The sequence below is a fragment of the Halictus rubicundus genome, chromosome 14, assembly GCF_050948215.1.
Source record: "Halictus rubicundus isolate RS-2024b chromosome 14, iyHalRubi1_principal, whole genome shotgun sequence".
Taxonomy (NCBI): Eukaryota; Metazoa; Arthropoda; class Insecta; order Hymenoptera; family Halictidae; genus Halictus; species Halictus rubicundus.
Window position 1 is genome coordinate 8,396,087 of NC_135162.1, and position 15,377 is coordinate 8,411,463.

At 46.7% G+C, this 15,377-nt stretch overlaps 2 protein-coding genes across 2 annotated transcripts; both read left to right on the top strand.

Moving 5' to 3' along the window:
* Positions 1-1,744: 1,744 nt before the first annotated feature.
* On the top strand, positions 1,745-5,735 carry LOC143360840 (uncharacterized). Its single transcript, XM_076799992.1, has 3 exons — positions 1,745-1,756; positions 4,120-4,228; positions 4,473-5,735. Exons 1-3 carry the CDS (start codon positions 1,745-1,747, stop codon positions 5,711-5,713), a joined length of 1,362 nt encoding a protein of 453 aa, XP_076656107.1. The 3' UTR covers positions 5,714-5,735.
* Positions 5,736-9,151: 3,416 nt separating this feature from the next.
* Positions 9,152-14,060, top strand: LOC143360841 (uncharacterized). The gene is made up of 5 exons (XM_076799993.1): positions 9,152-9,253; positions 11,065-11,182; positions 11,293-11,544; positions 11,624-11,921; positions 12,464-14,060. The coding sequence occupies exons 1-5, from the start codon at positions 9,152-9,154 to the stop codon at positions 13,134-13,136; spliced, it is 1,443 nt and encodes a 480-aa protein (XP_076656108.1). The 3' UTR covers positions 13,137-14,060.
* Positions 14,061-15,377: the final 1,317 nt, after the last annotated feature.

The following is a 15,377-nucleotide window of genomic DNA, read 5'->3' on the forward strand; positions in this document are numbered from 1 at the left end:
AAGAGCGTATAAAACTAACGAAAATTCATGTATCCTAACCAAACTTTTTCCTAAAAATGCATGAAATATCACCTTTCAGACTACGTACACATTTGTTTTCAATTATTCCGACATATTCAGACCTATCCTAATGCCACCTACAGAAAAACGGCACGAACTTTCCGGACAATCCAATACTTGCGTCCGCTGTCTACTTTTCTGATCTCTTATCACAGCCGATCCGTTCACAGCCGATCTAGAGAAACTGTATTTCAAACTGTACTTGCCGATTTCATCCCTCGCCCGTGGACCACGTTTCGTTTCTCCAACTTTTACTTTCATCGCCTAGAACCTAGAACGCCAAAAAAACAAGCATCGACATTTCACCGTGCGACAAATTCGAGCGCTTTCCTTCGATTTCGAAACATTCAAAACGAATGCATAAACGCACATTCCCCGAATTCGCGACACGCGGGCGCCTGCCACTTAATTGCATTCTAACCTCCAAGGCGTGAAACTGTGAAACAGAGCATGCCAGTCGTTAAAAAGCGCCATCTTCTGTTTTCTGTTTCCGGCCGCTCGGCGAGGAAGCGCTAAAAAGAGGACTAGAATGATCGCGCGAATATTAACGCTAGAACTACCGAGCAATAAATGCGACTGACGTATATCGCTTTGTAACAGTGACAAGACTGTGCCCAATCAGACTTCATACAACTTTTATTGTAATATGTGCTTCAATGAAGAGGTTCGTTCAAAGATTTCCGATGAAAACATTTTTACAATTTCGGTAATTGTGAAAGACAAAATTAGGAACCAATCATTTTGACTGCTCCGGTCGTTCTAGTGTTAAAGTTGAGCGATTTTTAGGACAAATTAATTAAAGAGAGATTCAAAGAATGTGAGAGTGTCAATACGTTTTTTATGCAATAAAACCACTGAGAGGAGAAGTGAGTTTCTATTTGGATCCCAGAGATCCACAGTCTACTGATCACAATCTATAAAAATGCATAGAACTTGAACAAGTACAATTTTCGGGCGAATATCACTTTCTGGGACCAAAAATTTTGCACTCTTTTTCATACAATCCTGTAGATTTCGACGAGAAAACTCCAAAAAATGCAAGTTTGAATGCGAGGAATTCACTGGTTCAAAAGTTATGCGAGTTTAACACTAGAACGACCGAGCAATAATTGCGACTGGCGTATATCGCTTTGTAACAGTGACAAGACTGTGCCCATTCAGGCTTCATACAACTTTTATTGTAATATGTGCTTCAATGAAGAGGTTCGTTCAAAGATTTCCGATGAAAACATTTTTACAATTTCGGTAATTGTGGAAGACAAAATTGGGAACCAATCATTTTGACTGGTCCGGTAGTTCTAGTGTTGGCGAACAATGGAGTCGAAATTTGTTGTTCCCGCGGAGGAGTGCACCTGGACACCTGGATGTCCACCAGCTTCCTAGTCTGCAATGGCGATGTTGCGCCAGCGATGTTTTCTTGCAATCGGCCGCGATAATGTCCCGCGGGCCCCTCGGCGGGCCCCTCGGCGGGGCCCGGCGTGCTCGGTGTTCGGTCATTACCGGAGGCAGAATTACTTTAAAAGTAGGCAGCCACCGGCCGTCTGCTTGGCTGGCCAATTACGCGGGGGCAACTCCGACTATATAGAAGAGCCGGCGCAGCTCCGTCGGCTGATTTCCACGCACAGACCCGCGAATCGAGCATCCACGTTCATCGCCTCAACTGCTCTTCTCGTCTCCGGCAGCCATGCGGTTTCGTGTGAGTGCATTCGATCCTCGAACTCCCATACGTCCTGACGGATTTCTCAGAGCCATCGGACCGGTCTCCGATTGTACAGGGTGTCCCACCCGATTTTGACATCTTCGTTTCGTCGCTGCTAGTTCGTCCCACCGAAAAGTGTTTCGGATGAGAATTAAATCGTGCTGAGTGGGGCATCAGTTAAGTGGGAACGCGTTGAGGTCATGTCAAGGTCAACTTCGTTTTTTCAAATTATATACTTTTTTTAATGCGTCGATCGATGCGGTTGGACGTTCTTTATAAAGAAAGTGTTAACCTATCTATATTGAAAAATTAGTCGTTTAAGAGATGTTTTAAATAATTCCATAGACATTACTGTCGCGCTAAGATGTTCGCTTTTATTCCTTGCAGAATAGGTTTAGCGTAACGACCATTTGTATCACGGCATTTTTGAAGTCGTTGGAGTAGAGATTGTCTTACAGTTTTTAACCGATCGGTTGATATTTTGCAACATTCAGCAACAATTCTTTGTTTCATATCAGCCACTGTAGTCGGAGCTTCAGCGTAAACTTTATTTTTACAAATGGCTTCATGGAAAAAAGTCGAGGGGACCTCCCCTTCCAATCCAACGATTTGAAAATACTCGCGTTTCTTGCAACTAAAGCGTAATGTGCAGGACATCCATTCTGTTGCATCCACATTGTTAGACGAATATTTAGTGTCACTAATAATATCTTAGTATTATTTAAATCGAAGTATTTCCTGAACGACTAATTTTTCAACATAAGTAGATTAATACTTTTTTACAAAGAATGTCCGATTGCGTCGATTGGTGTATTAAAAAGTATATAATTCTATTTGAAAGAAACGAAGTTGACCTTCGTATGACCTCAACGCGGTTCCACTTAACTTATGCCCCATTCAGCACCATTTAATTCTTATCTGAAACATTTTTCGGTGGGATTAACAATAGGGAAGAAATCAAGATGACAAAACCAAGACACCCTGTATATTACACTCTCGGTTTCGTTGCCGACCGGGCTAAAAAAATTTCGCGAGTGACGTTTAGGCAAACGAGTGAATTCGTGTTTTCGCTAGACCACTGAAACCGAGTCTTTTCAAGTGTTGAGTTCTCGAAAAAAAGTGATTTCTGCTCGTCGCGGCCACGATTAATTTCTCCTCGCTGCCTCTGCTTTTAATTGCCGCCGACGCGTTCGGTACCCCCTTAATTTTTCATTTGTGTATGCAATTTAATTCCGTTTTGCTTATTCGTCTTGCTTGGATTTGTGAGTTTGGCGATTCTGTTCGTTTAATTGTTATGAACTTCAATTCTGGTCGTAATTCGAGCATCTCGAACTTGGACATCGAGAATTGTAATAAACTTTTAAGCATAACGAAAGCCCGTCACGATGACGGATTTTGGTATTTTTAATTTACAATTATTAAGATTCTAAAGATACATGAGGAATTATTTAACAAATTTATTTCTTTGGGTATATGCTGTTAAAAATTGGACAGCACATTCTTGTTATTTTTATATGGTAATGCACAATAGTCACTTTTAGTGCTCCGTAAACCTAGTGGTAAAGGGCCCACTAAACACTAGGAATTCTACTAAAGGGTTTATCAGTAGCACAAAGCACAAAATCATTAGCACCACCCTAATTTTGTTCAACCTATTTTCCAGATATGTGGGGAGGGGGCTTTATTTTAAATCCAAAAATTCCAAAAATTTTCCACTTTGCGCTATAGTCCCTATAGCCCCCCTCCTAAATCCGCCACTGCCATGGTCCCAACTGAATCGTTTCCAATTTGGAGGCCCGGTTTCCGGTTCCCTCGTGGAGGAATTCCCAAGATCCGGTTATGAAACCGTTTCGCGTTGTTCGTGCGGTGGAGCAGCGGCTGTTTCCCACTATTAAACGTTACTTAAGAAACGATTTGCTCTATTTTATGGTTTTCGAGCCAGGCCGGGTTTAATTTTATGATAATATCGGTTCCGTAGAAGGAAGTGAAACGTTAGAGTCTGTTTAGAAACCGGGGCGGATTGTTGTTTCTGACGCGGCTCCTTTGTACAAGCAGAGCCTGTGTGTACAAAGTAACGGGACAAAGGCGGAAACACCGGCAGCGCCAGTCAAATGTTTTATCGTACGATACGATCGTAAGCGAATTCTCTTCCGCGTGCGACGTCCTCCGCTTCGGTTTCGAGTGTTCCTATTGGTCCGAGGTGAAGGGAAGACCGCGCTCCGTCTACCGTCTACGAGTCTCGAAAGATTTCGCTTTCGAACGGATCCCGTTACCGTGGCGCAGCATCGCTGCATTCATACTTGTCGATCGGGGTTCCCAGGCCGCGTGATTTATTCACGATCGAAACTATCTGTTCGCAGATCCTCCTCATCGCCCTGATTTCGACGACGGTCGCGCTCGCGCAACAAGAGAAGCCGCGCAGACCAGCGCGGACATCTCAAGCGCAGATCAAATACAACGACCCGAACGGTAAGCCTTGGACACTTTGCGTGTACAGCGATTTCTCTATATATGTCGCCGTCGCCTGGACGATAAACGTCGCGGAGCTATCCCCACTACCGGTATACCCTGAGAGGGGCCTAGGAGTGTAAACGCAACACTATGTTGTTGAGATATATCGAGAATTCAGTGTATCATATTCGTTTCCTGTCAGCTGATTCCATTTTATAACTATACCAGCAACGCAATCACGACTCTCCGAACATCGTTTCAGGTTCGAAGGTGGACTGGAAATTCTTCGCCCCGCAGAACCAATGGCGGGCTCATCTGGAAGCCTCGCAACGCACGCAGCGAGGACAGACGGAGTACGTTCATCCCCAGCAATCGGTGCAGAGAGCACACCAATCCGAGCTGGTTCAGCTGCAGCAGGAGTTGGACCCGTCCCAGTATAAAGTGCAGTATCAGCAAGCCCAAGCGACGCAGGCGGATCCGAGTCGGTACAAAGGGCATCCGCAGTCTCAACTGACTCAGCCAGGCTCGCACCAGTACAAAGGCTATCCCCAAGTTCAAGCTCAGCCTCAAGCTCAGCTGGAACAACCTGTTCACGTAGAGTACAGACCGTATCCGCAACCCCAGGTTCCGGTGGACGCTCAACCAGCTCCTCTTCAAGTCCAGTACAAGGCGTACTCGCAGGCCCAGACACCGCAACATCCGGTGGACGCGCAACCAGCCCCTGTCCAGGTCCAGTACTCGCAGCCCCAGTCGCGAGTGGACACGCAATCCCATCGGATACACTACAAAGCGTACCAACAGGCCCAGGCCCAAGCCCAAGCGGAACCGCAACCGGAACAGAATCAGGTTCAGCAGAAAGCGTACGCGCAAGCTCAGGCTCATCAAGAACCCGTTCAGCAGTACCGACCGCTGTCCGAAGGGCCAGCCTACCTGAAGCAATTGCTGTTGGAGAGCTTCAAGCCCCAACGCCCTTACGCGGATCCGTCCGCGTTCTTGTACACCACGAACTTCGCCGTGCCCCAGCCGCGCGATCAGCAACCGGCGAACGCCGAACTGTCGCATTACGAGCAACCGTCGGAGAGCTACGAGCAACCGGAACAGCTGAAGACCAGGCGAGAGTACACGGACAGTGGACTCCAGGGAAAAATCGTGTACAAGGACGACTACAAGCAACAGGAACAGCAGCAATCGCCGCAGGTCCAATACGTCCAAGTACCTATCGAGAAGATCCCCAATCCGTCTCCCCCGAGGCTCGTCTTCGACAAGAGCATGCCCCCGGAGATCAGGCAACTGCTCCAGTATCAAGCCCAGCTGCCGTACGACGTCACCGCGAACAGCATCACCTACAAACCGAAAACGCTCTTCATCCCCAAACCCCTCCCGTCGGACGCCAGCGGGCCGTACCAATACCGCAGCAAAGTTTACTATGTGAACGACGATCGATACGACCAGGTACCCGAATTCGAGACGGCCAAGCCTGTCCAAGAAGAGCAGAGGCATTGAGGAACGACCGAGAACACAGCAAAGCCTTGATCCGAGCCAAATACTCGGCTCCGTGACGTAGATCGTGTAGGGCAAAGCGCGTGGAGGCAGCTCCCTGGCCCCTCGTGGGGTACCCCCCCGGTTGAGGGGACAGGCGGACCGCCTAAGATCGTGCAGCTCCGTTCGGCTTAGATCGAGGCTCTACTGTACTTTCAATCTGGAAGCGGATTTTTTTCTATCGATTCTAGTATTTAAAGGCGGCTTTTATACCTGTTCGTTAAGAACCGACAAACCCTAGTGCAGCATCGTTTAGCATATTATAGCGTAGCGGTAACAAGTAGGCGATTGTTATAGATTTTTATACACGCCGGTGGTGCCATAGGTGGTACCGCTGGTGGCCAGGTTTTCCCTTATTCGTGGGGTTTCGAATCGATCGAAAAATTGATGAAAAGTGACTACTCGCTTGCTTCAAGGACAACCGAGCGTTAGCTTGACACGTTGACTGTCACACATGACTGACAGTGATTTTTGACTAGGTTTAGAAATTTATTTTTATTGTGACGTATCCAGATAAACCGAATTTTATCAGGACCTTTAGAATTCAGAAGGGAATTAAGACCCCCTATAATACATTTTAAATTTCTAGTTTCGGTTTCATTGATTACACTGATTTTCGGAGAATCTCTGGGATTGATTTGTTGGCACTTAACGTGTTTGCAGCTTTAACAAATAATTGTTATACCTATCGGTTGGCGTTACAGTTACAGTATTAAATATTGTTGCATTTATGTGAACACTTCAATGGCTCGCATTCGATCGTATAAGTATACCTAAGTACCATTTCGACTGCGGACGTTTAAGAAAAACTCTGTTGCAACGGCCATGGGTGGGCACCGTATACGTTCATGTTACATCCCGCACCACCGTCGGTCATTATGATTTTTTGTTCACACGATACATCGAACTGTTGATTAAATATTTATCGCTGTACGTAAAGTATCGTCAAATAAACGACTGGAACGTGTTGCGCGGCGACATTCATTTCCCATTTCCACGGGCCCGTTCCTTTCGCGCGACGGCGAGCGGAAGTGGCGCGGTGTGAACGGAACTTCCGGCGTAAAAGTAACCTCGGTTGCGGTTACGAAATGGTCATCGATCTATCGAGCGCCACTTCCGAGCTGAATTCATGTGGATCTCGAACGCAACCCGAGGAAGAACATTTCGAGCGAATTAACGGCCATCCACCTGGCCACGCAGCGCCGGTTAATGGACCTGCTCTTATTAAACTTCGTTAGAAAGTAAAAGATGGCTTCCACCTTTCTATTAAAGACACGTGCCTCGTTGGGACGGAAGTTGATGCGGCATCGCGCGTTCATCGGCAAACGGAAAGCAGCCGGTCACGTTTTATTTCTTCTTGGTTTGCAATATCCATTGAGAAAGTTAATGATACCTTGTCGGGCACACGTCGGGGTGTACAGGTTGACGTAAATTCGGGATCATGGGCTCGGTAATTAAAAGGGAACGGGAAACGCTGTGACCTGATGGCGGTAGAATTTACAAAAAAAAACCAAAAACACTTCTTTTTCGTCCAAAAGATCGAAATTTTCGAAGCTACATTATCGGTGAAGGGGGCGGAAGTGACGTTTGTCTGAAACGAGGAAGAACGTGTGCCTGGGTCTGTTGGCCTTCACGCATTCCGCATCGATTCGCGTTACTCTCGGCAATCGGGATTGTGCGCTGCGGTGTAACTTTCGTTTCTTCGTGGCTCCCTCGCGCAAATGCATAACTCACCCGAGACTTCTCGGAGTTCACCGAACTGCCATTGAAAAGACGGAGGAAAAATCTTCATCTCCTCGCCGAGAAAACCGAGGATCATTCCACCTATTGCGAAACCTATTAACTCTTTTCTCTCGTCGTCCTGCTCTTTATATATATATACTCATTTGCGTATAAACGAGATTGCGCTATCGCGCAGAGAAGTGTATTCTCTAGCGGGGAGATGAATTGTTTCCTGCTAGCGTTGCATAACGGTTGCTTTTCACGAGGATCCGCTTTCTTTTTGGATCTGTAACGTTAACTAATACCCCCACGGTTTTTCTTATACGAATTTTCAAAGATAATCGTCTCCCGACAGATTTCCGCGAAAGAGCTCAAATTGGGTGGAATCCTCCAGCGAGCACAAATGTTGTAACTTAATAATATACCTGTCGCCGTAATAAATTATATAATCGGGAGAAAACGCATTGTTTGTCATTTTACAATCACGGCGATCGCGCGGAAGTGGGGCATGGAGTTCAAGTTTTGGTGGACGATTATTGTCCCGCAAGTGGTTTACGGCCATTATTTCCTTTTACTCAAGTCCCATGCGCATCGGTGCATTAATTGCCGCGCGCGGCCATCGCAACGGTAACCTTTGAATAGGTGTTCTCTTGGGAAACGTATCGCTGAATCGCATTCCTCGCGGATGCATTCAACATTTTCCGAGGATGCAATCCGTAGACACTTCGAACGGGCAAGGAGAAACCGAGGTGTACGCATCGAGTTACACTTCGTGGCGTACCAATTACCTTCTGACATGCATTTAACCACGCGCCAATGCCGTGCAATTTCCGCGGATAAAAATGCTTATGCGTTCGTTCGATATTCCGGCGACCGTTAGTATCACCGAGATAATATATTTCTCGGAAAAGTACTGTCGCTTTTTCGATAGAGCGATTGTTCCGCGCCGCGCGGATAGAAACTGCGAATGATCGAGGCGTGCAAGAACGAAGGTGTAATTTCAAAAGGGGAAAACTTTCGTTAACAGTTTCTCGCCAAAGCTGCGGGCCTTGTTGTCGTTGGAACGCGGATCTTTGTGCGAAATAAAAATTGGAACCATGGAACCACGTAGAAATTTATTAAGCGGTGAAAATATTTTCACTATCAGATATTCTCGAGCCTTCACTATCAGATTTGCCTTAAGCAGATTTTATTTGTCCCTCCTTGACAATAGATTCGATGGAAATAAATCCTACAACAGGGAGTAGGATTTTCGTGGGGGCCAAGTCGTCGTAGACCTCCGGTAAGGTAGAGTGACTATGTTACCGACATAATTGACGAAAAATTGTGGAAGAAAGTTTTCGTCTTTATATGAGAATATTTTTCGCTGGGGAAGGGCTCATTCGAAAGAGGAAGGGTCAATGCAGAGCGCAGTGGTCATGATTTTTGATAAGATTAGGCAGACATATGTTATTATAAGTGTTAGAAGTGGGCCAAAAATCGATGCATATCGTGGAGTTCAAGCACTTTTATGCCATTGGATGAGTCTCCTGATATTTTCTCTTGATTCTCTGAGAAATAAAGCCACGTAAGTCTGAATAAGGTCCTTAAGTAAAAATTGTCTCGAAATTCCGTGCGCTCGAGCTTGAGAATGAAAATTCGCTAGCTGGAGTAGCTGTACAGTGCCGGCGAGCCGATAAGATGGAGGGCTGGTGTGGAGGTGGCACGAGTAGTCACATCACATCCCCGTCGCCGAATGCCGCCTTTTACGCCTTTTACGTGGCCGCCTATAAAATTGTTTCGGTGACGGCGCGGCCGCCTCAGAAGCGCTCCACCCTTGAACGCACAGAGCAGCCTGCTTTCTCGCCATGAATTTGCTCGTAAGTAAATTTTCCGCATTCGATAACTATACGTAGGCACGCCTAAAATATGCAGCACCATCTCTTCTGCTTCTTCGCTCTCTAACTCTTCGCCTTGTTCGATCTTTCGTTTCGCGCAACATCTTCGTGATACGTATCGCCGATTCTCTGTTCCCCGATGGGTTTTGGTTATCGGAAGCGCATCGCGCGGAGCTAGACGAATCGCGTGCGGTTAATTGCTGCTGAGACGTCACGTATTGCTCTTGGATTTCACCGGTACCGGATAATTAACGGACGTGCTCCGCGGATTAATTAATTGGGGGAAAGCACTTCGCCCGAGTGAAAACTTGGTTTTGAATTCGTTACGGTTTCATAATTGATCGTGACATTGTTTTGTTGCGTAAACGGTTGTTGCTGGCGTCGAGCGTCTTTGACTTCTGTTAGCTATCGTTTCGTTGTTGTCCATAAATAATTATTCCATTCGATGGGCAGAATTTCGCAAAACCGTGATCTACGGGAGCACACGAATTTCGAACACGGTCGTTTGATACAGTTCGAGCACACGCGACAGCTCCGGCACGAACTCTATTCACGCTCGGACTAATTGACATGATCGTAGATAAGAACGTGTAAGACAACGGTACAATCGATCTCGAGCGGAATAATCGAGCGAAACCTTTTTTTGTGCCGTACCTTTTTGTTTAGCGGTCGCTTATGTAAGGTGGGAAGGCTTCATTGTGCCGAACGGGATAAAGAAAATTTCTTCCGAATAAAGGACGCAAAAGATACCTTTCCATTCGATCTTACAAAGGCGCACGGTAGGATTTCTATCGACTCGATAAACCGGTAAAAAGGATAGAATAACTCGGGCACTTTCGATTCTATGCAAAACGGGTTCGAGAGAAATTGCAGTCCATGGAAGAAATCGTATTTTTGAGGCGTTAATATTCCGTGACCCGGCCAATTTCTCGCGTCTGTCGTTGCATTGGGGGGACACATCTACCAGAGCTGGGGCAAAGCTGTGGTTGTAAGTGCCCGCGAGCCGATAGGTATTTCTTTCTTCCTCTAATCGAAGCAGGCGTGTCTTGCGGGTTAATTTATATTTCACTTTCTACCGGCGAGCGAGCGTGTAATTCGTGCGACGGTGTGTGCTAGATCGTTGCACCGCGGTAACTTAGTCCCGGTTTCCAGATAGGTCTCGTTCCTTTTTCTTTGCCGCGATGCTGGAATGCGCGCCGGCTGTTCGGCCTGTTCGGTGGTAAAGGCGCCTTCGCGTCAACCTTTTCCCGATTACGGAAACCGCTCTTGCCGGTCGCGGTACGTCCCCCGTCCCCTCAAGTAGAATTCCATCAACGTCAGGCCCAATTAAAAGTGTTCGCGTTTCCTCAGTTGCAAAACCAAATCCCTTTTTCGCCAATTTTTGCGCGTTCGAACGGTTAGCAGACTTTCGAACGTGTGCTGCAACGAAATGGAACTCCCAAAACTTTCTTCTAAATAATAGACGAAACATTACCACTCGAAGCTACAACTTTCCCTGTAAGATGGGATTCCACTGTGGTGTGCGCTTGCAGACGTACCTGTTTCGGAATCGAGTTCCATTAGATAAGACCAAAATCCGGTATTAGGAGATTACAGAGGACAGGAATTATTTAATACCCACCGTTCGAAGTAATCAATTACACAATACCTTACGAGCTCCAACCCTAACCTCCATGAGATTTCTATCCATAGAAATGATTCTTTTGTTTTTTTCAGTTTCTATTGCTAGTAGCGCTTCCTATCTGCGTGGCGCAATTTCGAATACAAGGGCCCAGCGATGGGAACCGTGCTGCCGAGAGCTTATCGGTGGACGACTCGGGAAATGTCCAGTTCAGTGGACACACAGGTAAACAAGAAGATGTCGCGAGCAGTTGCTCGATCGATAGCTCGATAAATAGGATATTTTCAATATTTTTACTCCATCGATGCTGAAAAATCTTGCAGCCCCATCGACCGGAGGATTTACCATTCAGGGTGCCACCGATGGTCATTCGAATGTCCAAGGCGCCAGCGATGGTCACTCGAATTTCCAACTCCAGGGCTCCACTGCTGCCGGCGCCAACAGATACCTCCAACCAGCAGCGCCTGCTCCTCCGGCCTTCAGCATTCAGGGAGCTACGGATGGACATAGTCAGATCCAGGGGTCCTACGATGGCTCCAGTTCCGGGAAATCGTTGCAATACGACGATCCCAGTGGTAAATCTCGATAGTCTTTGCTCTATGCATTAGGCCCGCATCGGTACTAACCCGACGCATCGTAATTTCGTCCGAAAAGGTTACCGAGTGAATTGGAGATCGTACGATCGACAAGTGCGGCCACCGTCGCAACCGGAAGCGCAGTATTCGGAAGTGCAGGACAGTTTACCGCGAGCCCCCCAACGACAAAGGGCACGAGCTCGACCGCAACAACATGCCCAACCGCAACCGCAACCGCAACCTCAACGGCAACCACAATCGCACGACCCTCTATTGCCGCCGGCGCAGCCGTTGGAGAACGCCTCACCCGAGATCAAACAGCTTCTTCACTACCAACAGATGTTGCCTTATATCAACATCATCCCCGAGCCGTTCAGGTAATTTCAAGGTTTAGTTGAAGCTGGTCTTCTTAGGAAAATGATATGCACACCCGCTTACGATCTTCAGATACGAGAATATACTAGCGGCGCAGCAGCAACAACCTCAAGCTCAGTATCAAGCCGACGATCAGCCGCGACACATTCCGGAACCAAGACGTCCCCCATCCCGTGGGAAGGCGCGTATCCCGTCGAGACAGAAGCGACAAGCGCAACAACGGCCGCCAGCCGAACAGCAGCATCAATACTCCACTAATCTGCCTCCGGAGATTCGGCAGATACTAAAATTCCAGCAGCAGACTCCATACATCAACGGAATTCCCGAACAATTTAGGTGAATTCCGTTTTGTTTCATTAGTCCCTTAACGCTGTCAGACGCCCTGCCCCGGTGTCATTATCCAGTGAAATAGTTCCACGACCAGTAACCACGACCTTGACACATATCCTCAAGGACATTTCCTTGCAAAGTGTCCGGCTAGTCCTAATACCCCGAATTCCTATTAGCCCGGTATCGTATCTGTAACACAACGATGAAATTAAAGGTTCAACGCGGAGGCAGCGGTGAAGGACCAGGCGGACGCGGTCCGTGCTCACTTCCAGGAATTGGCGAACGCTCCTCCCGAACGGTACGCGCCGAGACCCAGGCAGAGAAGACAAGCGCAATACTCTCACCGGCAACAACAGCCTCAACAACCACCGGCAGAGCCTCCGGTGCAATACTCGACCAACCTGCCGGGCTTCTTGAAGGATCTGTTGAATTTCCAGGCTCAGGTTCCTTACACCATCCTGCCGAACCTGGTCGGCGTTACGCGCCCCGAGAAACCGTACGTGCCTCAACCTGTTCAGAGTCCAACACCATCGCCCGTTCCAGCGCCTCTTCCCGCTGCCCAGCCTCACTATCAGAGCCAAGGGAACGCCTATCAGGGTCAGCCACAGTACCAAGGACAACCGAACGTCGCGTACCAAGGCCAGGCGCAGGCGGCAAATGCGTATCAAAATCAAATAGGCTCGTACCAGAACCAAGCGGGCGCGTACCAGGACCAAGGGAGCGTGTATCAGGGTCAGCAGAACGTCTACAAAAATCAAGCGGACGCGTATCAACCTCAGCAGAACGCGTACAACCAAGTGTACCAGAGCGAGCTCAAGTATCCGCAATATTCTCAAGGTCAGCCTGGCCGAGGTGGCGTACGCCCGGTCACCGAGAATCAATATTGAAGCCGACGCGACGCGACGCGACGGTTCGCGCATTAATTTGTTATGTATGTTCATCTAACCGCGTAGATAGTAGCGAGGAGCAAATGATAGCGAGTAAACATATTGCTGCGATACGAGTACACACAGTTTGGTAAGAGAGACAGAGTCGATGTTTGAAACCGGTGGTTCTTAACCCGGGCTGCGAGAGAAGTTTCCAAATTCTCGATGGAAAATTCATTCCTCAATAAATAAATTATCTTGGGATAGGGAAACACATTTTTCAAGGGGGTGCCGATCACCGAAACAGTTAAGAACCACTGTTCTAAAGGAACATCGCGCGTGAACACGATACTAAATAATTTAATAGAGATAAGAATTCCGTCTCGATAATTTACTACATGTGATAGTTCGGTAATAACCTTAATCTGTAAGCTTTGAGTAAAAGTTCGCTTAACCTTCCGGTAAATGTGATTTCTATGTTACGACAATGGTTTTATTAAGGTGTGGTTCGCTCGAAATTGTTGGCATTTCATCGAGGATAGAGGTGTACGATCGATTCGATATCGTTGCAAATTAACCTATTCACTGCCGACTACGAGATGTCACGTAGTAAGCGGATGTACCAAGACGGACGACTACGAGACATCTCGTAGCACGCGTATGCAAAAGACGGACGACTACGATACATCTCGTAGTACGCGTATGTACCAAGACTGCCGACTACGAGACATCTCGTAGTAAGCGGATGTACCAAGACTACGTGATATCTCGTAGTGGTTTTTTAAAAATGATTATATTTTGTGAAATTCCGTGTTTCCTTGAGAATAAAACCTTGGCGTCCAGAATTTGCCTGGCAGCGAATGGGTTAAACGGTTCGTTGAGAATTATCGACGCGTGTCGGTAACGTTCGTACTGTTTGTGTGGTGTCAAGCGTCGATAAATTAGAATTTTGCTAGACTTGTATGTATCAAAATATACACTGTTTCAACAAGTGTTGTATATCTACGCATTCCCAACGAATACTTTTCATGGAAACGAAACGTCGACGGAGAGAGACAGCGGGAAAAGAGGTGAGTTTACGAGCGTGATTTCACAGGTTAGACAAAAATGGCAGAGGAACACCGTGCTCGTTGCCTTTCCCCGAACGAAATGCGAACGAGTTGGCAGATTAATGAACAAGTAAACGCGATTAATGCGATCATCCGAACAGCGCGAGCAGCGCGTGACCTCGGATCATTAAAGAAACTGCTCTCGGTCGCGCTACGTTGCACATCATTTTGCCCAATTACAGACACGGTCCACTTTTTCCTCTAATCAGCTTTTCTCCCGCGTAACGACGAGTTAATCGTCGTAACGATTTAATAGTTCGGAAAGCTGGCTTAATTGTTCGAACGACCGTACCCCGTTAAGAGATGTTATGGAAAATGGCCGTTTTGCCGACATTGTAACGCCGAGAGCCTATTAATTAACGCATGGAGTCGCGCTTAATTAAACGGTTCTGCAAAGTTATGGAGTTGATCGCGATCGATTAACAATCTGCTAACGAGATGCGTATGTACGCGCGTCGTGGACGTCGAACCGTCACTCATGGTGTATAAACTGGTCCGATTAAAACGGTTTTGCGCAAAGTACTAATGCGATCTAGTTAGGAATACGGAAGTGACCGCGGCGCATATGCTTCCTGAAACGATCGGCCGTACCGTTACGTGACTGGACATACGTGTTCAACCGCGTGTAGGCATTGACTCGTGATCTATATTTATATCGATTTTCGATACCATTCACTGAATTCTCCTTATCGAGTTACCATTTCGACCGTCCATTTCCCTCGCGACCATTTCTTTTTTCCAATTTTCCAACGCGATTTTCATTCCAACTTTTTCGTCGCAGGGACCCAATTACTGTGGGGGTGCCAATTACCGTGCCTATATCAATTGATTAAACAATATTTAAAAAAGAGATATTAAATTTTTTTCATTACAATCAGTTAATATATATGCACCATATGCTATATATCTTTTTTTTAAAAATATGCATTATGCATTAAAAATAAGTATAATTAATATAGGTACAGTAGTTGGCACCCCGCAGTAATTGGGTCCCTGACCCTATCAAATTTTGAATCGATGCGTGTCCCACTACTTTTTTTTTCGAATGAAAAGGGGCCCAGTTACTGTGGGGTACCAACTACTATACCTATATTAATTATACTTATCTTTAGAGCATAATAAATATTAAACAAGAGATATTAAATTATTTTGA

What these genes read in the sequence shown, in the direction of transcription:
- LOC143360840 (XM_076799992.1), top strand. An exon ending in CAAATACAACGACCCGAACG is followed by an intron (nt 4,229 to 4,472) that starts GTAAGCCTTGGA and finishes ACATCGTTTCAG; the next exon opens with GTTCGAAGGTGGACTGGAAA.
- LOC143360841 (XM_076799993.1), top strand. Translation starts at nt 9,152, where the DNA reads ATGGAGGGCTGGTGTGGAGGTGGCACGAGTAGTCACATCACATCCCCG. An exon ending in GCAATACGACGATCCCAGTG is followed by an intron (nt 11,545 to 11,623) that starts GTAAATCTCGAT and finishes TCGTCCGAAAAG; the next exon opens with GTTACCGAGTGAATTGGAGA. An exon ending in ATCATCCCCGAGCCGTTCAG is followed by an intron (nt 11,922 to 12,463) that starts GTAATTTCAAGG and finishes ATGAAATTAAAG; the next exon opens with GTTCAACGCGGAGGCAGCGG.